Source organism: Carettochelys insculpta, chromosome 3, assembly GCF_033958435.1.
Source record: "Carettochelys insculpta isolate YL-2023 chromosome 3, ASM3395843v1, whole genome shotgun sequence".
Lineage (NCBI taxonomy): Eukaryota > Metazoa > Chordata > Testudines > Carettochelyidae > Carettochelys > Carettochelys insculpta.
In genome coordinates this window covers 106,011,816-106,035,156 of record NC_134139.1, presented here as the reverse complement: position 1 = coordinate 106,035,156, position 23,341 = coordinate 106,011,816, and the positions used below count along the sequence as shown (strand labels likewise).

The 23,341-nt window shown below is 45.0% G+C and overlaps 1 protein-coding gene across 2 annotated transcripts; it reads right to left on the bottom strand.

Annotated features, from left to right (window-relative positions):
* Positions 1–352: 352 nt before the first annotated feature.
* SGK1 (serum/glucocorticoid regulated kinase 1) lies at positions 353–10,029 on the bottom strand. Of its 2 annotated transcripts, none has more exons than XM_074990524.1 (12): positions 9,875–10,029; positions 6,219–6,294; positions 5,463–5,538; positions 4,905–5,009; positions 4,342–4,425; positions 4,106–4,237; positions 3,734–3,846; positions 3,405–3,528; positions 2,935–3,030; positions 2,482–2,637; positions 2,283–2,372; positions 353–1,571 (listed from the first exon to the last, which is right to left on the bottom strand). In XM_074990524.1, the coding sequence occupies exons 1-12, from the start codon at positions 9,906–9,908 to the stop codon at positions 1,404–1,406; spliced, it is 1,254 nt and encodes a 417-aa protein (XP_074846625.1). In that variant the 5' UTR covers positions 9,909–10,029; the 3' UTR covers positions 353–1,403. The 2 variants fall into 2 exon arrangements, with proteins under 2 accessions (XP_074846625.1, XP_074846624.1); XM_074990523.1 differs by lacking the exon at positions 9,875–10,029 and adding an exon at positions 6,470–6,650.
* Positions 10,030–23,341: the final 13,312 nt, after the last annotated feature.

Here is a 23,341-nt window from a genome sequence, read left to right as displayed (position 1 = left end):
AAGTGTTGATGAAAGGACATTAGAAAGGACTGAAGCCAGAACAAACCCTTCAGTATAAGGCATAATCTGCCTTTGTAATTATACACTAGTATAAGTGCTCATAACAGCATAGATAGCCCCATAAGAGAAGAATAACTATATAGATTCAGCACCTGCTGATGTAACTTCATCTGCAACAAGGCTGTTATCAGAAATCATGTCCTTAACCAACAGTTATGCCAGCAAGTTTATTCTGGACTTCAGCTAAGAATCTGTGTTTGCTTTTTAAACCCTTGAAAAAGCACAAACTCAATAGAACTTTTGTTAAGGAAAAGATGTTTTTAAGAAAAAAAGAAAGAACACACTTACAGTGTACAGAATGTTTTCAATATTTTACTGCAAACCAGTGGGTTTGGTCACCAAAAAACAAGTACATAACCATGTTAATTACATTACAATGATGGAGAACATCACAAGCGAGGCTGTAAGTTTAAATATACATCTAGAGTTACAACTGAATGTACAGATCTTTTTACATTACATACAATGCAACATCCCCCCGCTTAATAATGCCCACTTTACAGATGAAATCTTTTAAACTTTAAAAAGAAAAATAAATCAACAGCTTTGACCAACTGCAGCTGGGGCATTTTGGTCCATAAAAACCTTTCTAAAAATAGAAACTTTTCATAGCAGCAATGCTTTTTTCAAGCATTTGGATATAATTAATTGTGAGCCCATTTCAATAATGTTAGCTAACTGTGTATATATATATATATATATATATATATATATATATATATATATATATATATATAAAAAAAATCAAATTCTACACTTAAATTTATCTTCCACATATGGAAGAAACAAACAATGCCCCACATTGTAGCGTCCTGCAAGTGTCACATTGATGCTTTAAACTAAGTCCCTCTGTTGTACGCACATCACACTCATACCATTTGTTCACGTAGTAAACCCACATAAACGAACTGAGAAACACTCTGCCACAGGAAAAGTTTGGAGCTTAACTTGATTTCATCAGAAAAAAGGCACGTTTCATAAAATCCTCATCACATTCAGATCTTCAGGCAAGGTTTTTCGGAACATTATTTCCAAACAGCATGTTATTTATTATTCCTGCAATCTGCCATAGCAGGCTATGGAAACAGTCACTTATGTTCTTTCCCAAGGAGATAGCACCACTTTGGAGGAAGAACAAATCAAAATGCAATGCTATTAAGATCATTTAGAGGAGTTATGTGCTGTTCAAAAAAAAAAAGCTTCCAGCAAACAGTGTAGTTGAAATTAAGGCTGCAAAGCTGCCTTGGTGGAGGTGTGCAAATTCTGTTTCAAGATGACTGGTCAACTGGCAGCTCAGCCAGAAGGCCAACAATAATTAAAAAATAAAGAAAGGAAAAAGAAGTTCATAGGAAAGAATCCATGGGTGGGGCATATGAAAAGCCCATAAAGGCTTCAGCAGCTTCCTTGACACTAGCAGTAATGAGGATACTGTCTGGAGATTGGCCAATCGAGTTGGGGACTGGCTCCTCTGTAAACTCGGGGTCAAAGTGTCGCAGATCACTGGGCCCACTCTGTGGAAAATGAAAAAAGAAAACAAGTGTTTAGATCCTAATCTCCCATTTTTCCATGATTTCACAAATCAATTCAAAAGCATGAAAACTCTTGTTGGGGGCTCTCAGTGTTATCATTTGATCTCAGGCTTGGCCAAATTTTAGCTTGACTCTTTTTTTTTGTTGCCCATCTTTAGTGATATCATATGCAGCAAAACAAGATGATTCATTTCACTGTATTGCCTTCCAACTAGCGCTAGGCAATAAAAGCAAAAATAGAATAAACACTCCATCATCCCATAATGCAATTTATGCAGGGGTGCCTCAGCAACATGCAGTAGTAGATCTCATTTAATCAAAATTTTATCCAAATAACCAAGGTGTGCTTGTATATTACAAGTTAACAAAAGCAGCAGAAATTCTACCTTGGGACGAGTTAATTTCTTAGTTTCCCATTTGTAAAATCAGAAGGACTCAGTTCATTGGTGTTTTCAAGAAAAACCAATGTTTATGTAGATCCAAGATAAATGCTAGATTTTACTATCCAACTATTTTAAAAATCTGTCATTGATCATGTTTATCCTCATCCCTTTTAGCAAGAGGAAAAATGTATAGCTACAGTTTAGAGGACTGCCAGCCAGCTGTATATTACCTTTAACTGCGCTCTGGGCATACCTCGTGTTAAGAGGCAAAAAGCCCTGTCTACATTCTATAATAAGATGTGACACTTACCACATTTGGGTTAAAAGGGGGTGTAATCTTCTTATTAATGAGATCATCCCAGTTAATTGGAGAGAAGAAGATGTGATTCTTAATCTCCATCTGTTAAGGAAAGAAAAATTAGATTCATTTGGTCAAGAGTAATTGAATGAAAGTAGTGTGATCTAATTATTTCTCATACCATATATAGAAACTACTAAATTGTACTTACAAAGTCCTCCTTAGCACCAAGTCTCTTTGTCCTATCCTTTTGCAACAGGCCTTCCAGAAGGTGTCTAGCAGAATTGGTAATATTTGGTTTCAATTGCAGAGGTTTATTCAGGATATTATCATACATTTCTGCTGTGTTTCTGCTGTAGAAAGGGGGCTGTAAAAAAAAAAACAAAAACAAATAAAAGGGTAAATAATTTCTAAGTGCTTAATAAAATTACACACATGCATTCTACTGTACTATCAAAAACTATTGTTATTTTTATGCCACGTGCTGCCCTTATTATACACAGGATTCTTAACCAAGATGTAGGTAACAGAGGACACTGGTTGGAGTCCTCATCTTAACTGAAGCCACAAGTATAGCTAATAAGTCTGGAAGGACTGCAGCACAGAACTATTTTCCTATAAGAACTACAGCAATCTATTTTAATTACCAGAAAATCTTACTTACCAGTCCATAAAGCATCTCATATAAAACTGCTCCAAGACACCACCAATCAACAGTCCTGTCGTAGGGCTGCTTATGAAGAACCTCAGGAGCCAGGTACTGTTACACAGAAAAACCAGAACCATAATATTAGCTAGAGATAGAAGAATCTTAAGACAGAAACTAGGGGAAAACCGCCCCCCCCCCCCGAAAGCTACGGCTCTTGAACTATGAAAAAACCTGCTGTTACTTAGAACAACATCTGTACTAGATATAAAATGTCATTTATATACAAGCTAGCTTAAGAACAGTTCCCATTACATAGGGATCATTCTTCATGGAAAGCTATCAGATTAAAGATCTTACTACCTCCCACTTATCTGTTCCACTGTAAGTTTCCATCAGGCGTGCATATTTACTGTTGCCTCATCTACTCTTATCTACACAGTTTATAGACCAACTGTAACCATTTCAGAAAGAAGAACTAAGCATACCTCAGGTGTGCCACAAAAGGTGGAGGTAGTGCCATTAGGTTCTATGTTCTCTTTGCAGAGTCCAAAGTCAGTCAAGACAATATGCCCCTGAGAATCCAGCAAGATATTCTCTGGCTTCAAGTCCCTGTAGCAACAGAGATTAACACAAATGTGAGTTCTTCTCAGTGTGAAAATATTTGTAGTATTTTCTCTATATACAGAGAGAGATTTTGCAAATCTTTAAATTCAGAGAAATTATTTTGAAACTAATATATTAAATTTATTTTCCACAGATGTCACAAAATAGGCACATTTATAATCATGCCTAAACTGAATAACACATTGCTTACCGATAAACTATGTTCAAAGAGTGCAAGTAACCCAGTGCACTGGCTATTTCAGCAGCATAAAACCGTGCTCTTGGTTCCAGGAAGCAACGTTCTCTCTGGAGATGGTAGAATAACTACAGAGACAGAAAGAACAAAGTTTTTACAATGGTGCCAAAAACTGTTAACAATGCATTTAATTAGACTGGACATATATAGCTTAAAAGAACAAAAGCAGGAAATGGCCTACTGATCCTCTAGCATTTGAAACCGGGCAGGCTGAATATGCTAAATCCAATAGCTTTTCCCCTTGGAACTTTGTTGTTAATTTAAGAAGAAAGATCTATAATATCATTGCATACATGTTAGGAATTATTTAATTTGCATGTTGCTTACCTCTCCACCATTGATGTAGTCAAGGACAAAGTACAATTTGTCTGCAGTCTGGAAAGAAAAGTGGAGCCCAACCAGGAAAGGGTGTTTCACATTTTTCAGCAGGACATTGCGCTCTGACATTATGTGTTTCTCCTAGAAATAAAAATCATCAATACTGAATTAAGAATTTGCTAACTTGTAGTAAAATACTAAATTTGGTAACTGCACTGCTGTACTCTAAATAAAGAGATACTTACCTCCTTCTTTTTCAGGATTGCTTTCTTCTGCAGTACTTTAACAGCATAAAATTCTTCTTCTGCCTTATGCCTTGCAAGGAGAACCTGGAAGAGGATGAAAATCCCATTACTGAAATATGTTGGAATATGGAACACACTGTAAACACAGCTGGGAGAGAGGTTCTCTCTAAAGCCCTTTATGCTATCACTGAGCACTATTACCACTCTACACTACAGCTGCATGTGGAAGCATTTTGCTAGCAATGTCTAGCATTATCAGACAAATGCCAGCTGAAGAGCCTTTGTTTTCAAACGCTCATTCTCCTGGCTTTGGGAGCTACCGTACCCCCACTCCTGCATAAAGGATCCACCCCAATTAAAGCAACCTGTCCCACCTATCCCCTGCAGGGAAAGCAACTTCCTCCTCAAAGTGCCCTCCAGACAGTAAAGCGCTGGAGAAAGTGCATGTAGAGATTTTGCCACTCTTGTTACGAAAGCACACTGTCTGTCATTCCAGCCCTTAAACAATTAAATGGCCATAGCAGAGAACTGACCAAATTAAGGTAGAATTAAGTAGGACTTACCTTCCCAAAACTTCCTTTCCCAATAACCTTTAAGAAGTGAAAGTCTGATGGATTGGCGTGAGGGTTGGATGATGGACCAAGATTGATCTGCTGTGATGGGCTGGGCTGTAATTTAAAAAAAAATACAGTTAAATATATTTATTGACATTCTTGACCATAAAATATTTTTATAAAATCTAATTATGGATTTAAAGATAATTTTAGCTGGTTACAGTATACAAGATCTGTGACCTTCACCAAAATTAATATAAGATTACATTAAATTCTTCTTGTATAACCACAAATGAGAATTTTAAGCCTTACTTCAAATTCTCATTGGGACTTGGTTGCTTTCCATATTTAGCTGACAGGTGGTAATGCCTCCTTTAGAAACACTGACTTTTTCAATTAAAAAAAATATAGTGGTTTTATTCTAAATTGGTAACTCCCTTTTGAAGTTACATCACTGCCTTGTGACCTGAACTAAAAGGACACTTGTTATGTTGCTAATTTACAGAAAAGCTATTTTTAAACATATTTCTATTTCTGGAAATGATTCACACAATGAAAACAACTTACTGGAGGGGAAGGATTAGCATTCATAAGTTCAGGCTCTTCAGGCTGGGAGATCTTCAGAATAGACTGAACTTCAGGGCTGAAAAGATTAGAGTACATTATTAGAACAGTTGCCCTGTAGAACAGGCAGCCACATCTCACCTCTAGAGGGCAGACAAGCTTTCTAGTTATTAAATTTCAGTTTGGCAGACTACTGGGGACAGTCCATTACATTTCAGAACTAAAATGAAAGACGGGTGAAAAAAAAAAAAGAACCAAATGTATTGTGCAAACCCTTGTTTATTCTGTACTTAAAGGTCAGCTGTGGTTGGGTCTTTGGAAACTCAAACTATCCCAAACCTTCTGGTTTAATTTCTGCTAAATAAACTAGTAAATAGTCTCAGAGGGGTAGCAGTGTTAGTCTGTAGCCTCACAAAACAAAACAAAAACAAGCAATCCTGTAGCACCTTAAAGAATAACAATTTTATTTATTAAGCAATGAGCTTTTGTAGGTAAGACCACTTCTTCGGATTCAGAATCTGAAAGAGCGGATCTTCAAGCTCGCTTCCTAATAAATAAAACTGTTCCTCTTACGGTGCTTGGTTTTCTCCCCTCTTTTTCTGTTTTTTGGTAAACTCAGTAAAGTTTGCTGTACGACTATAACTACTACTATTATAAAACTAATTCTGTTGTGACAATAATTAATGTCTAAAATCTTTCCGTCATTCCAAAGCAAGAATCGATCTTCAGACTGATGTGTACAAAGATGCTGCTACTTACTGCTTGCAGGGGTAGGAGTTGGTGGCTATTTTTTGAATGAAGTCATTTAGCCCCATCCTTCTCTGTTTCATGAAAGCTGCAAATAAAAAAGAAAAGCGTTAGGGCAGGATATCACAAAACGTGTTTTGTTTTTTTTAAGTGAAATGGACACTTTGTTCTGACTTTCTGGTTCAAATTATGAAGGCATCCAAAATATCTGTGCCCTCCAGAAAAAAAAAGCTCTGGTCCCTCTAATCTTTCTTCAAACTCACCGATGAGAATAGCAACAACTCCCCTCATCTTTGAGTACGTTAGTGTGGGTCCAGAAGCTTCGGCTTTGACTGTCATTGCTGAGCTAAACTGGGTGTCAGGGAAGGATAATCCAAGCGGATGAATGGGTTAATCCGGCGGAATGTAGGCTGCCCTCCCTGCAGCAGGCGATCTCAGCGATTCTACCGCGCCCCAGCGTTTTATAGACACCGCGCAGAGGGGGGAGCAGTGGGAGGGACCATCTCTGAACAAACTATGCGGAAGCGGGAGTTCGGCTGCCCAGGCGGCCCGAACTGCTTTGCTTCGTACAGCTGGCGCCCGGCCCAGGGCGCTGCCCCGCCCCGCCTCGCTTTGACGTTAGCAAGTGCCGAGGACTGAGCCGGCCGGCAGGAAACAGAGCGCTCCGCAGGGGGTTGCGCTGCAACACAGCAAGCGCCGGGGCAGGAGGCCGGTACCCTTCCGCCCCTCTCCACCCGGCAATCGCAGCGTGCGCTGCACCGGATCGCCCGGCCCCTGCCAGTTCCTCTTGTATACTCCCTCCGGGTGTACGAGCCTCTGGCTCGCGGCACGACTGGGGAGTGGGTTTGGGAAAGGAGGCGCGTACCCCCCCCCCCTCGCCCTATCTGTGCCGTGTTCCTGCGCGCTAGCTGGCTCCACGGCGGCGGGAGAGGAGCTGTCAGCCCCGGGCCCTTCTGCAAAAACTTCAGCGAGTGAAGCCTTGAGGCCTGCGGCCTCGCGCGGCTCCGTATGGGGGAGGGAAAGGGATGTTCATTAACTAGCCCCCCGGTTAATGGCCTGCAAGTCTGGGCAACTCATCCTTCAAAGCAAACAACTTCAAAGGGGACCTTTGCTTCGGCGGGTGGAGATCAGTCAGCTGGTGACACGCGGGTCCCAATCCGGGTAATGGGGGCAGCGACATGGCTGCGGCGCGGCCGTAACTAACCCCCAGCGCAGCCCGGGTTCCCACAACCCATGCAAGGGGGAAGGATCGGAGCTGCTTACCGAGCCTAGCTAGAAGCGGCACCTCCCTTTCAGCTCCTGTAACCTGGCCTGGTTTGCGCTGCGGAATGGGGGCTGTGTCAGGGCTTGCTTTGCCCTTGTGGGGATGAGGAACAACTTCAGCTTTTCCACAATGCCCCACAGTCTCCGGCTGCTCCAGCGTCAGCAGCCACTTCAGCCGCCGCCCGGGGCGAGAGTCGATAAGAAACTCTGACGTTTCCTTCAAGGAGCCGCAATGAGTCAGGAGAACAAGATTTCCTGCCCGGCTTTCAGGGCAACAAGCACATGCCCCCTGGGTGCATTGCCCCGCCGGGACCTTCCAGAAAGTGCGTCGGGCCGACGAGGGAAGCCGCCAGCCAGCCAAGCAGCCCCCTAGGGCTGGGAGGGGATAGGACAGGGGCAGGGATGTGGAGCTCATGGAGGTGCACAGTTTGCAGCGAACACAAAAGGCCTCCCCCCGCGGAGATGGCAACCTCATTTGGGAGCAGCCTGGGCCTCTTTATTTGTTGCCTTGTGGTGGCATTTATGAATGGCGGCGTGGAAGGGCCCTGGTGCCCTTGGGTCGAAGTGGCCCCAAGGCCAGCGGCTGCCCCTGTGACAGCCCTACAGGGCAGGCAGAGCGTGGGTGGACAGGGGGCTGCATTTCAGCGCTGGTCCTGGCTGCGGGCCACATGCCCCGGCCGTTCGCTCTCAACCTCTGCGAAAGGCCGGATCTCTAGCTCTCCGCCTTAAACTGCCCAGCCGGGGGGGACTTTCTACCAGCTCGGCAGGGATCTCTGCGTGGGATATGGCTGAGCTGCGACCTGCCCTCGCCCCATGAATTTTGCCACCCACATGCATCCAGCTTCAACCCGCCATCACCACCGGCCAGCCTGGCCCTGCAGCTCCTGCTCCCCGGAGCGCCCCAGCACCAAGCAGAGGGGAGTCGCATGCAAAGCTGCACCACTTGTCCCCTGCCCTGCGGTTGCAGAGTGCGGAGAGGCCGTAGGACCGGCCGGGTCCGGGAAACTGCCATCCCCCCGCGGAAAGTAGCTGGGAAGTTTAAGGAAGAGAAGGAAGGAGTGGCCGGCCGGCTACCCGGCCTCACGTGTCCGCCGACACCCCGCCCCAGGGAGCCGGGCACCTGGGACTGGTGCTGCGAGCGTGTAAAGTGCTTTCGGAGCCAGAGACAAGGGGCCCGCCCAGCCGCCGGCAGTGTGGGGCAGAGGCGGGGGCGCACAACTGGGGCAGCTGCTCCGATTTTTTCCACTTATGTGTTGGCTGCCTGGGCTGGGCCAACCCGCGGGAGGCAGCGGCGCCAGGTCTCGGCGGCTGCTAATGCGGCGGGGGGTGGGGGAGCCAGCCAGCTCGCCCCGTGCCCCCGCAAGAGCCGCTCCGCGCCCTCGGCCGCACGGGGAGAGGGGGACAACCCCGCCCCCCATCGCTCAGTCCCTTCCTAGTGCTCGGGCAGGGCTTGTTCCCCGGGCTGCGCCCCAGGACGCTCCCTCCTGTCTGCACAGCGCAGCCCAAGCTGGGACCTGCCCGCGGGCCAAGGCTGCGCGCCCCCACTAGGCTCTGTAGAGCGCCCCTGTGCAGCAACGTATTTCCTCCTCCAGCCACATGGCGTGGTGCGCCAAGCAGCCCCCCTCCGCTGCCGTCCTGCCCACTCCCCAGCGCCAACACAGGGCCCTGGGCACTGTCCCGGTGATTCTCCTCCGTGCTCGGTTATGGTCTCTTGACACTCCTGCGCTGTGAGCAGCGAAGCTAGCTCGCACCTTCCCCTGCTCCCTCTTGGCTGCAGCAGCCGCTCGCTTGCAACATCTGCATTGCTCTGTCAAAGCTTCCTTCCCTGCAGCCTCTCCAGACCAGAAGTGGCTCCTTGTAGCACTCAGGAAGTGCATCGCCCCTGCCAACATTTTAATTGCTAAATGGAGTGCCACCTTGTCCCTTGGGTGGCCCTCCCTGCAGCCCAACCCAGCAACTGGTCTCATAACCTAAGGGTCAGCACTCGGGACTCTGACACTTACAACGAGTTCAAGCCTCGGTGGCACTTTCTGCCGTTGCACTGGCTTGTGGCCAGCCCCTGGTGTTCCTTAGGAGCGCCTTTCCTTCCCCCCTCCTGTGCAAGACTACCACCTCTCCCCACAATGCCCTGCTCCAGATCCCCGCCTCAGCCCATTTCGGTTAAAAGGCAACAAAGCCAGAATTGCAATCTGGGTAGTCACTGACCCCCCATCCACACACCTCGGTTTTCAGGTCATCCTCTTCCTCTCTTGGTGCAAAGTAATTAAAGTCCCTGTCAATCAGACATTCACCTCTCCCCCCTCCAAGCAGGGAGACGGTTCTGCATTGTTATCAGCACCGGCTTTTTCTCAGCCTCAAACCAACCAGAGAGCGAGAGTGTAGCCAGTGGGAAACAGTAAACCCACCTCTTAACGAAGTCTTCTCTTCTTTGCCTCTCATTTGCCTCGCTCCCTCTTAAAATCCCACCACTCTTGTTCCGAACGGGGGCTCTGATGCTCTGGCTCTAATCCCGAACAACCTCCCCTGCCTGGCCAGCTGCAGGCAAGTGCTTAAGAAAGTAGCGGCTGATTTTGCTCGCTGCCCATTTTATGCACCAGGTGATTTACATACAGCGCAATAGAGTTCAACATTGGCCCCGCCGCACACTCTGCCCCATTGCAACACAGCCCTGGGAGTTAGTGTAATCACCGGTTTATTACGCACCAGTGCGACAGCAACTGGCGACGGAGCCGCCAGCAGCAGCCGGGCCCCCAGGGCGCATTCCCAGCCCCGCAGCCGGCCGAGCCTCGCTGGCTGCACTCCGCTCCCTGCTTGGCTCCCAGCAAAGGGAGCCGGAGAGGAGTCGCCGCCGTGTTAGCTGTCGGAACGGAGTAGGAACGCGGGCCAGGCGCCTTGGCTTGGTGGATTTCCCTCTGCCCCTCCCCCCGCCGTCCACTTCCACACTCCCGCCGCCGGAGGCGACAGGGGGACTCCGGAGCTGGTGGCCGAAGAAGACAGAGGAGTTGTTGAGACTGGCGGTCCCTGCCCACCGGATAGCGGCCGGCTGCAACAGGCGCCCCCTCTCCAATCCTGGCAGCTAAATACTTCCGGACAGGAAAAAGATAGAGATAGATCGCGCCCCCCCACTTCCCCATCTCTGTTGCCCGGGGCCAGCATATTGAGGCGTCTTTTCCTTCCCCGCTGCCTCTCCCTGCGCACACAATAGGCACATGTCTGGAGACAGACGCCAGCGCCTGGCAGGGGCTTCTTCTGCACAATTGCATCCGCTGCGGCCTGGGCAGGTGGTCGGTAGGGGGCGATCACGCTTTCCTTTGGTGGAAGGCAAGCTATTAAGCATGCCTAGGGTGTGTGATTTCAGATAACCGTGGCAATCAATCCCCAAGGGTAATCCATGCATGGTAGACTTTCGAACTGGGAAGAGCTGCAGGAAAAAAAATGGCTACAGTTACAGTAGGACTTTTGTAGACCAAACTGGGATTTTGTAGACAAAACTCATGGAGCCTGCAGACACAAAATGTGTTTTGGCAACCGAAACTGCAGACAAAAACGCAGTGTAGATGCTCCGGGGTGCCCTTTTGTCAACAGAGCAGATCAAAAGACTGTGCACTTTTATGGGTAGCCATAATTTGTCAGAAGGATTTTTGTCAGAATATCTCTTCTGACAGCAACATCTATAGACAGATGCTGTAGTGTAACTGTAGCCCATGTGTTTGGTGGTTTTTTGTTGTTTTGTTTGTTTGTTTAGTGGATTGTTTTCAGTGAGGATTCAGTGAAGACTTGGAGCTATCATGCACTGAACTTTTCCATTGTCTCTTCAATTTTGGCTTTATCCCAAGGGCAAATAAATAACCCAGAGAGAAGTAAAATGAACAGATTGCCACTCCCCCTGCTCAGATGACATTGTGATAGGTGCAATATAATACATGCTAGACATGTCCCTATATTTAGTTTCCCACACAATTAATCCGTTCCTTATTTTTAAAAGATCTTTCTAATCTTCCTCCTACCCCTATTTTAAAATATTTCCATTATAAAAGTCTTTACTTTTGTGTAAAAGTACGCACAAAAACTTATCTGAGAGGAATTTTTAAAATTACACAGCTTTTCCATTCCAAGCAAACAAAAATTAGGAATTTGGTTACTTCAGAATCCTGAGATTGGTTTAGGAGTCATGAGATTTTTCTTTTCTGTGTAGCCATTCTAAATCTTAAAAACCAGAATGGAAACAAAAGGAAAGGTACTATTAGTCTTAAAAAAAATCTCATGGCTACAGATATTGCTGGATGAGAGAGTTCTACTTTAGAGAGGTTCAACATGTACTGACATTTCTTACAAAGTCAAAAGAAGGAAGATTACTGAAAGTTTATTACCCCCAGCCTTGAAGGTGGCCTTAGGAGCAAGGCCTTAGGTGTACTTAGGAGCAAGGCATCTGCTGTAGAATGCTTTGATATTTTATAGAAGGCATATGGAAGTGTCATAAGTGCATCAGAGCTTAAGGCTCAATTTTCTGAGACACATCATAACACTAGAGAACCATCTTCTGCATATCTGATTAGACTACATGCATTAGCCCAATAATTTTTGGAGGCTGGTGGGGCAAAAGATACTGAATTAGACTTTTAAATATAAGATCAGTTTTTCCATGGTCGTTGGCATGAAGTCTTCTTAAATACATTCTTAAAAAAATGAATTAATTGTAGTGGTAGGAAAAACATAAGAACATAAGAATGGCCATACTGGGTCAGACCAAAGGTCCATCGAGCCCAGCATCCCATCTGCCGACGGTGGCCAATGCCAGGTGCCCCAGAGAAGGAGAACAGAAGACAATGATCAAGTGATTTATCTCCTGCCATCCATCTCCTGCCCTTGTTATGAAGGCTAGGGCACCATACTTTATCCCTGGCTAATAGCCATTTATGGACCTAACCTGCAAAAATTTATCAAGCTCTTTTTTAAACCCTAATAGAGTCCTGGCCTTCACAGCCTCCTCGGGCAAGGAGTTCCACAGGTTGACTGTGCGCTGTGTGAAGAAAAATTTCCTTTTATTAGTTTTGAACCTACTACCCATCAATTTCATTTGGTGTCCCCTAGTTCTTGTATTATGGGAAAAGGTAAATAATTTTTCTATATTCACTTTCTCCACACCATTCATGATTTTATATACCTCTATCATATCGCCCCTCAATCGCCTCTTTTCCAAATTGAAAAGTCCCAGTCTCTCTAGCCTCTCCCCATATGGGACCCTTTCCAAGCCCCTAATCATCTTAGTCGCCCTTTTCTGAACCTTTTCTAATGCCAATATATCTTTTTTGAGGTGAGGAGACCACATCTGCACGCAGTACTCAAGATGTGGGCGTACCATAGTTTTATATAGGGGAAGTATGATATCTTTTGTCTTCTTATCGATCCCTTTTTTAATAATTCCTAACATCCTATTTGCCTTACTAACTGCCGCTGCACACTGCGTGGATGTCTTCAGAGAACTATCCACTATAACTCCAAGATCCCTTTCACATCTCTTACACCACACTCCTTTTTGAGGTGAGATCTATTGAAAGGGAGTATTCTGATAAACAAAAGAGAAAACTTTGATGAGAACTAGAAAGAAAAGAAAGGCCAATAAGTAGGAGTAGTTTGCAGTTGATAAAGACACCTGAAATTACTTCTAGCACCCATGAAGAAGTCCCTGCAATAGACTTGAAGGAGAAATATTTCCAAGCTGAGCAGCAATTGATGGAGCTGCAGTTGATCCAGCCAAATTCTGAAATGTCCATTTGAGAAATGCAATTCACTCCTCAGAGACCCAAAGATCTAGTAAATGAGGAACACCAGCATTTAACAGAAGGAATCCTCTATGCTTTAACTGGGGGCAAAAGGGATATTTGCAAAATGATTATAAGGATTCTCCTAACCCCAACGTAGTGCATCAGCAACTGACTGGTAGACATTTAAATCAGAGTAAATGTGAGCCAGGAAGAAAAGAAGCTAAGAACTCTCAGAGCCAGGTTGCTGGTCAAGGAGTTCAAGAAACAGAAGTTACTCAAATGGGTCTCAGTGAGGTTATCCAGCAGCTGGTGGGACCTGCTTGTCCTGGCTATGTTTACCTAAACAGGGTGAAGAGTACCTGTCTAATTTATAGTGGTTCTCAAGTTACATGCATATGTGAAACTTTCTATTATGAGCATTTACCTTATCGAAAGTTGCAGTCAATTGGTAGTGTACTTCAGCTAGAAGAGGCTGAAGGGCAAATGGTTCCCTACCTAGGATATATAACTTTGAAGATATGATACCCAAAGTTAATCTGTGGGACTACTTACCAAACCACGTGAGGTACTAGCCTTGGTTTGTCAATGTACGACTCAACCAGTGTCAGCAAAGAGAAGCAACAGTGTGCTGAAACATCATGTGGAAGACTGTAAGAAGATGTGGGGTCCAGAATTTTTACATAGGATTTCATTATCAAATGAGTGGGCTGAAACTTAATAGTCAGTTTTTACTCAGAGTTTACAGAAAGAACCTGATAAAGGGATTGAAATGGTCTCAACAGGAAGAAAATCCATAACAATTCCACCTGGCACATCCAAACCTGACAGGAAATTTGGGAGTTCGTGGTTGATGAATTGGAGACTGCTGTGATGCTGAAAGATCCAATGGCAACCTTGTGGGTTAGCCGTTCTACCTCCCTTTGCTGTTTTCCAGCTCCAACTATATAGAGGCTCATGCACTGAAGTCCCAGGTTTGAGTCCACCCATCTCTGGTTTCTAGTGGGGGCTTGTTCAGGATTTCAACTGGGAGAGCTGGAGATGTCCTTCCTTAGCTATTCAAAGCACCCACCAACTGGGTGTGGTTCACAGCCCCATATAATGGTACCTAGGCCACTTTACAGTGGAAAGAACAAGTCTCTCCAATCTTAACTGAGCAGCATCTGTCTTTTAGCCCAGATTGTAGCGACTCCTACATTAAGCTCTAGAGGTCCCAGGTTCAACTCTGCGTGAGGGTGGTTACATTTGCAGGCACCATGTGCGGGTTGATGGTGTCTTGTGCTGCCTTGGAAGATGCACAAGGCACACCAGAGGAACCTTGGACTCTGCAAGCAGCTGATGAGCTCCAGATCCGCCTTTCTGGGACCATGGGGCTCCAGCCATGGAGCTTTGAGCTCTAGTCACAGGGTGGCAGAGCTCAACACCCTCCTCCTCATCGCTTGAGTGACTATATTTCCCAAAGAGAAAACAGGACACTGCATGGGGCTAACTTGAGCCCACCCACCATCTCCAGGCAGGGATACTCTGAGCCACTCACCAGAGCTCTCCCTGCACAGGTCTGTTTTTGCTGCTCACTTGAACCCTATCTGTGCCCTACCCTACAGCTGAGCTCTGTCTGCCCCCCACCTGGGGCTGGCATGGCTGCTCATCTCCCCACACCCACCCTCACATATTCCTCTGCAACCTACTAGTTGGCAACAGCAAACAGGACCAATGTCCAGTTTTGCCAGAAAAATCAGGATGTCTGGAATAGCGCTAAAAAAGAGATTGTCCTAGTTAAAATAGGACATTCGTTCACTCCACTCATCTCCCCAGCCTCCACTGCCTTGGCCACCTCACCCAGTGCTTAATTTGTGCTGAGGCCGAGCCTTGGCCTCTGTAGACTAAGCATGGCATAGCCAAGTCGCCTCAGTTACTGATCTCATCACAGGCAGCAAGAAGTTTATGCTGGTTATCACAGGTTGGACCGCTGTAGTCTGGCACTCTCTCATCCAGCAGCATTTGTAATCTGGCATGATTTTAATTAGCCGGATGACCCCTTAACATGGGTGTGGCCAAGTTTCCCATGGTCCCATCAAGTTTGCTTACAGCCACCAGTCCAGGCTCTCAGTGTCCTGTGCTGTTATTTAGATGTAATATACTCCAAAATATCTCCTAAATCCCAGTGAGAAACAGAAGTGTTGATGCTGCTGCTAGATAATATTGACCTCCTGTGTGTGGCAAATTCTCTCGTTTGGCATTCCAACAGTGCTGGACTAAGAGGTTCAACCTGTACCACTGTTCTCAGCCTCCCAGCTAGCTAGCAAGTCTGCTGTGATGCCTGTGCCAATATATGTGCATATTTTCCTCCAATGAAAAGTAGGTATTTTATGGAAGAGTGTCAGACTGGCCCCTAGCAAGAGTTGGTGGCTGTACTCTGAGGCCACTAAGTAATCATGAGACCATCCCCACCCCCTATCGACTTAGAGGATTCTGACCGTTTGGAGGGCTTTCCCCTAATGTAGTTAATATAATAATTCTGGCTAGTCATGGTAAGAGTGTCTTTGACTGTCCTTCCCCAGGGAAGTTCACAGCCTCCACTCAGCATGACCAGTTGGCTCCTTGGTACATTGACCTCTTCTCTCCTTAAGTTGCTGTGCAACTCTCTCTCGTTGAAGTTCTAGTTCAGAAATGGGTTCAAATGAGGTATGCAGCGTGTACCTTGGTGAATCACGTTCTTCATTTTTAGATTCTATGCAGCTTGACTGAACTGTACTTAAAACAGTTTGGCCTTCTGTGAAGGAGACAGCACAAAATTCTGCAATATATATTAACTACACTGAAATAGAGTCTAGGCCTTGGTCTTTTCAGTTACATTACTGCCATTGGCTCCGGATGCTGCCAGAAGAGATTGCACTTCTATTGCTGACTCTTTCCTGAAGTAAAAGCTGATAGTTTTAATTTGCTTACTCGAAGTCCCTGCTGAGCACTCTCTCATCTTTGACCTTGTAATTTAATTTCATGTGCAGCAACCAAAAACTCTCAGTCTAGCCCTCGAGGCTGCCACCTGCAAATGATGTCAAGTTGCAGCAAATAGATAGCAAAAATACAATGGCTTTGATGATAACCCTAATAGGCTGTATCTATACTAGCCCCCTCCTTTCAGAGGGGGCATGTTAATGAGAAATTTCAGCAGATGCTAATGAAGTGCTGCCATGAATATGCAGCTCCTCATTAGCATAATGGCAGCTGCAAGCGATTCGAACATGATGCTTTCGAAATGCACGCTGCCCGCGTAGACGGGAGCCTTTTGAAAGGACCACCCCAATGTTGAAAGCCCATTCTTCCCATTTGGTTTTGGTTTTGGCTTTCGAAATCGGGGTCTCTCTGAAAGGCCCGCGTCTACACGGGGTGGGGGGGGTGTTTTGAAAGCAGCACTTTCGAATCATGTGTGACTGCTATTATGCTAATTAGGTGCTGCATATTCATGGAGCACCTCATTAGAATCTGCCAAAATCTCTCATTAACATGCCCCCTCTGAAAGGAGGGGGCTAGTGTGGTCGCAGCTATAGCACTTTAAACCCAGGAGATTAAGGATCCTGTCCAAAGGCTGTTGGACATCTTTTGGACATGGAAGTTAGAGGTTCAAACTCCTATTGATCTGAATAGATAGAACACTTAACACTTTCAGTGTTGTGTTCCGCCAGGCATAAATTTTGTCTATTTATTATTTCTCTTTTCTGCTACTCTCAGAGCAGGTTTACTGCACTGTCAATAAGATGTTTTAATGCCAAGGGATCATAAAATGATGAAATGCTATACTGAGGGGAAAGCAATTCCCTTCTTAGTAGAAAGCAGTCAAAAATTACAGTCTTTTAGATACACTGACCTGTAGTTAAATAAATGAGGTCTCTAACTTCCATTTTGATTTCAGTATATCGATTCTATTCTACAGAGATTGTTAGGCTGCTCGCATCCCCACAGTATGTGACTTTTGCAGCACATAAAGTGATATGACTAGCATCTGTCACATGTAGGTCATTCTCTTTTCATCTTCTCCCGATGGGAAGACTTGTATGTGAAATGTAGTCTTTCATATTGGTAGGATTATTATTTAATGGACAGACAGCTATGTATATGTGCATTTTAGAGAAGATAACATTGCATAAGGGTGCCTTGGATTTGGAGTAGAAGGTTTGTCCTCCTTAGTTTCTGGAGTAGTTTATTTCAGAGTCTCAGGCCTAGTCTACACTACTGCAAGATGTCAATCTAAGTTATACGTAACTGAAGTTGACAGAATTAGATCTATTTCCTGCGGTATCTTCATTGTGTTGAGTCAACAGCCAGGGCCATTTCTACTGCTATGCAGACTACGCAGCTGCATAAGATGCCATGAAATTTAAGTCACCAATTTGTCCCATATTTCATGGTGCCCTGGAAGCAGTGTGGGGTGTATCATCCCTGGTGGCGAGCCCCATCCCCCCAGGCACCCCCACCCTTGCCTGCACATTCCATGCCAGCTCCTGTGGCCGGCCTCATTCCCCGACTGGTCTCCCCATTGGCTGCACCCAGCTGCCACTCACCAGGCAGTGGCCAGTGGTGTGAGCCCAAGGACTGAAGGATTCAGGAGGAGCAGTGGGTGGGAGCACCACTAAATGGAGAGAAGCATCAGTTTTCCCTTTTACAGGAAACAGCCACTTCTCTCTGTCTGGTGGCATAGCGGCCTACTGCTCCTCCTGAGTCCTCTGGTCCACAGACTCATGCTGCTCACTGCTGATTGTGCCTCTCACCTGTTCTTCTGATGCTGCAGGTGAGCCTCCCTGGCCTGCAATGCTTCCGCACTCCACAGCTTGTGCCCCTGCAGTCCCTTCCACTTCGCAGCTTCCTCACCCTCCATGGTGGGTGCAGGTGCTGGGCTGTGTGGAGCACCAGCATTGCTGGGGATGGGCCTGTCAACAGCTGACACTCTTCCATCAAGTCCCTTTACTCTCTCATTCTGGTGGATATTGGAGTCAGCAGAACAGCACTCGGTGGTCAGTCTATCGTGTCTATGCTAGATGTGATAAATTGACCGCTACTGGATTGAGTGCTGTGTGGCAATCTGGCAGGTAGTGAAGACATTCCCTAGAGTAGCTCACTGGGAAATTCTAACTTCTGAACAGATGAGCTTTACCCTGATGGGAGAATATTGTTGATAATTCACTCAGTAGTAGTAAGAAAGAGGAGGTGAGAAAGAGCTGCCCTGTGTGGTTTACTATCAGTTCCCTGTCTGGGGTACTAAAAATCTATACGCTACTGTATAATCTGACCTGGTTAGTACTACCCCTGCCCACATGAAAGTGGGTTGGGTGAGTGATACCTGGATAAATTATTCCCATTATGACACAGTAATGAAGGCCTACGATAGGGGAGAATTTGGTCTTAGCAGAGTTCAGCACTGCTACTGTAATAGTGAGGCAAACAACGTATAAAGATGGACAGGTGGTAAAAGGAAAATGGTCAGAAGAAATAAAGATTCTTAATTATGCCAAGACCTACCTCTTTTCTGGAAATGCTTTATCTTAGTCCAAACACAATCTAAACTGAGCAAATGACATGTAATATGTTCTGAAAGATTAGTGCATCATGTCTAATTATGCAAATCTGTCTCTTAATTTTTTTCGGTTTGTATCTATCAGCAGCTGCATTTGAAGGATGTTCATAAAGCTGTATAATAGGACCTGTCAGGGTTACAATGCTAAAGAAGTTTCTCCTGAACCTTTCACTTGATACATGTGTGTTATAGTGCAAATGATAGCTAATCTAATCTAGGCATGTATTTGTCTATCTGCTTATCTGTCAGTTTAAGTTTTCATAGGACATATATTACCATAGTATCTGAAGAAGTGGGTCTGTCCCACGAAAGCTCATCACCTAATAAACTGTTTTGTTAGTCTTTAAAGTGCCACTAGACTGCTTTTTGTTTTCATAGTATCTCAGCATCTTTTACACACTCTCAAAACGTGCATCATCACTATTAAACAGCATTACCTTGAAAGAACGATCCCATTAGGTCTGTTAGCCCTCCCACAACACTGAAGTTGAGTTCTGACTAAAGGCTTTAGTGAAGAAGTCAGAGGAAGAAGAGCAATTTTGTTGGTGGTTCATACAGATGAGTTTTCATCCACCTTCAGTTTTCTCTGACTATCAGAATATGGGAGTAAATTTGTCCATTTTTTGATGCTCTCTACTCTTACTTTTTTTTATTCCTTAAAATTGGTCAAAGATTCTCTTTCATTCAGGAATAGTAACAGGACATTTGGGAGAAAGGAAAGTAGATGATGAATACATGAAACACAGTATTTTATCTATCAGAGTATCCTTCCAGTGATTCATAATACAGATCCAATTTGTTTCTTGGGGTACATCTGCATTGCAATTAAAAAACCCTTGCAGCATCAACTCTCAGCTGATTCAGACTCAGAAGGCTCAGGCTGCTTGGCTAAAAATTGCAGTGGGAATGTTTGGACTCAGGCTCTGAGACCATTGCCACCTTGTGTAGGGCTTAGGAGGCTGGGCTACAGCCCAAGTTTCAAATGTCCACACTGTGATTTTCAGCTTCTCCAACCAAAGCCTTCTGAGCTTGAGTAAGGTGATCTGTGCCATGCACAGCTGTGCTATGGGTCTTTTATTGCAGCACAAATATGCTGTTTGGTTACACTGGGCCACTGACTTCAGTGGTGTTACTCCGTGTATGTATCAATGTGATCATGAGCAGTTTCTGCAGATTTAGACTAGTGTAACTAAGAGCTGCATAATTTGGTCCTTGGTAATAGGAAAGATTGACTGGTAATTCTGTCCTAGGCAAGTGGCTAAAACAATGTAGCCAACATACATGTTCTTGTGTGGGCACTAAGGAATCCCTGCAAATAGGTAGAAGAAGTTATAAGAGATGGTAACGGCATCACATGACTGTCATTCCACACACTTCATATGTAAACATTGTGGAATTATATTGGAACACATCCAGCTGAAGCTGGGATTTTGACAAGGTTTTTCCTGTTGCTTATGGCTATAGTTACACTGACCCGAACTGTCGGCAGCGGTATGCAAATAGGCAGTCTCAAAAATGCAAATAGACACTCTTTTACACATTCATTTGCCGACAGAAGAAAAAGCAGTGTAAACATGGTTCTGCCAGCGACACCCTGCCTTTGTCGGCACCCTGTTATGCCTGACTTTTTCCAGGCTGCTGACAAAGCCGGGGAAGGGGTTCGCCAGCAGAACCAATTTACACTGCTTTTTTTTTCTGTCGGCAGCAGCCTCTGCTGGCAAGCGAACATGCAAATGAGTGCTCATTTGCATTTTTGAGACCACCCATTTGCAGAGTGCTACTGGCAGTTCAGGTCAGTGTAGCCTATTTGTTTACAGGGCAAGAACAAATCTGAGTGCCTCACAACATTTTGGTGAGGTAGGGAAGCAGTTCAGAACCAAAGTTCCACTGCACGTCAACAAGATTTTGGCTCCTTAGTGCCAAAATCCTTTTCGAAAATAAGATCTGGACTCCTTTGCAATAGTGAGTGAAGTGGTGTCTAAATACCTTTAGAAATCTGGGCCAAAGATCAGATAGGAGATCTGCGGCAGAGCCAGGACTGGAACAGAGATTTCCAGAGGCACCAGTTGATGACTCAATCACTAGACTACCTTCTTGCTAGTCTAGTGTCTGAATTAAGAGCCTGTGAATTTCAGAGTTTACACCTCTCACATGCCACAGTTAAAAGCTTTCTGAGTGATATATTGTTAGAGACTAGCTTCAGGCAAGATTATTGCTAGCAGCTACTATACAAGCTTCTTCCCTGTCAATGTTTCTACTACTATACTTTTCCACAGGGACTGGCAACCTGGTGAAGTACATGGACAATATGAAGAATAAAAGCCAGCATGCTATTTTTCACTTGTGACTCAAGGAAGGATTTGAACTTCACAGGGGAAGCGCATTCACACAACCTCACCACTTCACTGCCGTCCTGCTCAGTACTTATTCAGCCCTTTTTACTGATGGCAGCACCAATGCCCTCAGCATGGCAGACTACCATTACCAAGCAACTGCTTTTCCCTTGCTGTTTTTTCACCACAAAGGACTAAGAGGGATGAAAAACAAACCTTTTAGATACATACTTTCAAAGAGATCCACCCATACAAATATGCGCTTTGAGCTTCCTTTCTTCTACTTACTGGTTCTAAACTGCTGTCCTGTTTTGGCACTAACTACTCAGGATTTTTCTTTGTAGAACTTCATCAGACTAACTAAGTTGTTCAAACCTGAACTAGTCAAATTTGACACCTACATACAAAAAGAATAATGGGGACCTAAATAAAAGTTGTCTGATTTTCATTGACAAAATAGGAGCTTCAGGAGCTTGGAAACCAGACTACTTTTATGTAAATGCCTAAATATAGGCTTGTGCTGAATCAGGTTATCCAAGTTAGGAAATTTTGGCCTTAGTTTTCAGAGGTTTTATGACCAAAAGGAGCCATTGGGTCATCTAATCTAACACAGGCCATAGATTAGAATTTCTTCCAGTTTCTCTTGTTCTGACAGTGATAACTTCACGTCTGAGGGCCCTTGGTCCTTTCCCCTAGAACTCAAGCTTGACGATCACAAAATTTTCTATCTGTTCAGGTATGGAAAACAGAAGGATTTAAGAAAGCACTGACATCCTACAGACATAATTGACAAACAAAGCTACAGACTAACATGGCTACCCCTCTGAGACTGCTTGAGTATGCAAAGCACACAATATGCTTAATGCCACTATCCTTATGTATAAGGATTGCCATCTTTACTAGATACCAAGAACCCATATTTGGAAGTAAGCCCCTCTCCAAATTAATGCTGAAAGCTATGCAACAGATTCACCTGCTTGTTTCTGCTTCTCCTCCACATGCCCCAAAATCTGTAGTGCTTTGTTCTCGCAGAAGATATTTATATTGGAGGAACTAAATAAAGCTGGTCTGGCAGACTGAATTTTATGCTTCTAACTATGCAATGACTGAGACTTAATTCACAGTTTGACACTCATCTATATACCTGTGGTAAAGTGAATGTACCAGTCACCCCTCTGTTCTGGCTAACTCAGGGATTCCCAGCATCTGGGTTGGGACCCAAACATGGGTCACCATTATATTTTCTAAGGGTTGCCAGCTGGGTGGCTCCAAGTCACATGTGACTCTTTACGGAGCCATGTTCAGCTCCTGCCGCTGTCTCCACTCACTCCTCCAGTTCCCAGTCTCTGCCCAGCTGCACTGAAATGGAACTCAATTTAATTGTTTTAATGGCTGGCAGGAGGGATCCGGCCGTTAAACCAATTAAATTGAGTCCCATTTCAGCGTGGCAGGGAACTGCCCATGCTGTGGGGGGTGGGGGCAGGGAGGAAGGAGTAGAAGGGCTGAGGGGAGCCGCGGGGAGAAGGCAGTGGTGACCTAGTAAAAGGAGCATCAGGGAGCAGTGGCAGCACTCGTGCGAGGTAAATGGGGGCAATTTCAGGCTGTGAGGGGTTTAAGTTTGGGGGTGGGTTGAGGTAATTTGGGGCTGTGAGGGGTTTAAGTTTGAGATGGGGGGGCGAATCAAGATTTATAAAAAAAAAATTTCCCAGGGGAGAACCTCCACCCGCCCCAGCCCTCAGTTTTGAGTTGCCTTGAGTCACAAAGTCTTACTGAATTGTCAAAATGGGCCGCCACCCCAAAAAGGTTGGGAACTGCTGGTAACTGAATATCACTCTTTGGTCTTCCATCCCATACAGTTAATTCAATACAGCGATAGAAGAGTTTGTTGAAGACAGTTTTGCTAGACAGAACACAATGATGGGAATAAACTACAGACAACTACTGTTCTGAAATCTGAATAGTTTTCTGAAGAGATTGACTGAAAATGGTAGAGAGAAAAGGTGAGTGAGGTAATTTTTTTTTCTGGATCAACTTCTATTGTCTCACCTCATTCATTCCCATGTTAAATCTCCCTACTACATGGCTGTTACCTGAGATTTTGGCATCATCCAAATCAGAACAATAAAACAGGCTCTTGCTGATCTTTCTGAATCAAAATCCATTCTGCCTCAATTCATGTTCCAGCTTTTGACCCCTCTCTAATTT

Coding starts and splice junctions, on each gene's coding strand:
- SGK1 (XM_074990523.1), bottom strand. CDS start 6,545: ATGACAGTCAAAGCCGAAGCTTCTGGACCCACACTAACGTACTCAAAG. Junction 3,847..4,105: donor ACTACATCAATGGTGGAGAG/GTAAGCAACATG, acceptor CTGTCTCTGTAG/TTATTCTACCATCTCCAGAG. Junction 3,529..3,733: donor TCTTTGAACATAGTTTATCG/GTAAGCAATGTG, acceptor CTGTTGCTACAG/GGACTTGAAGCCAGAGAATA.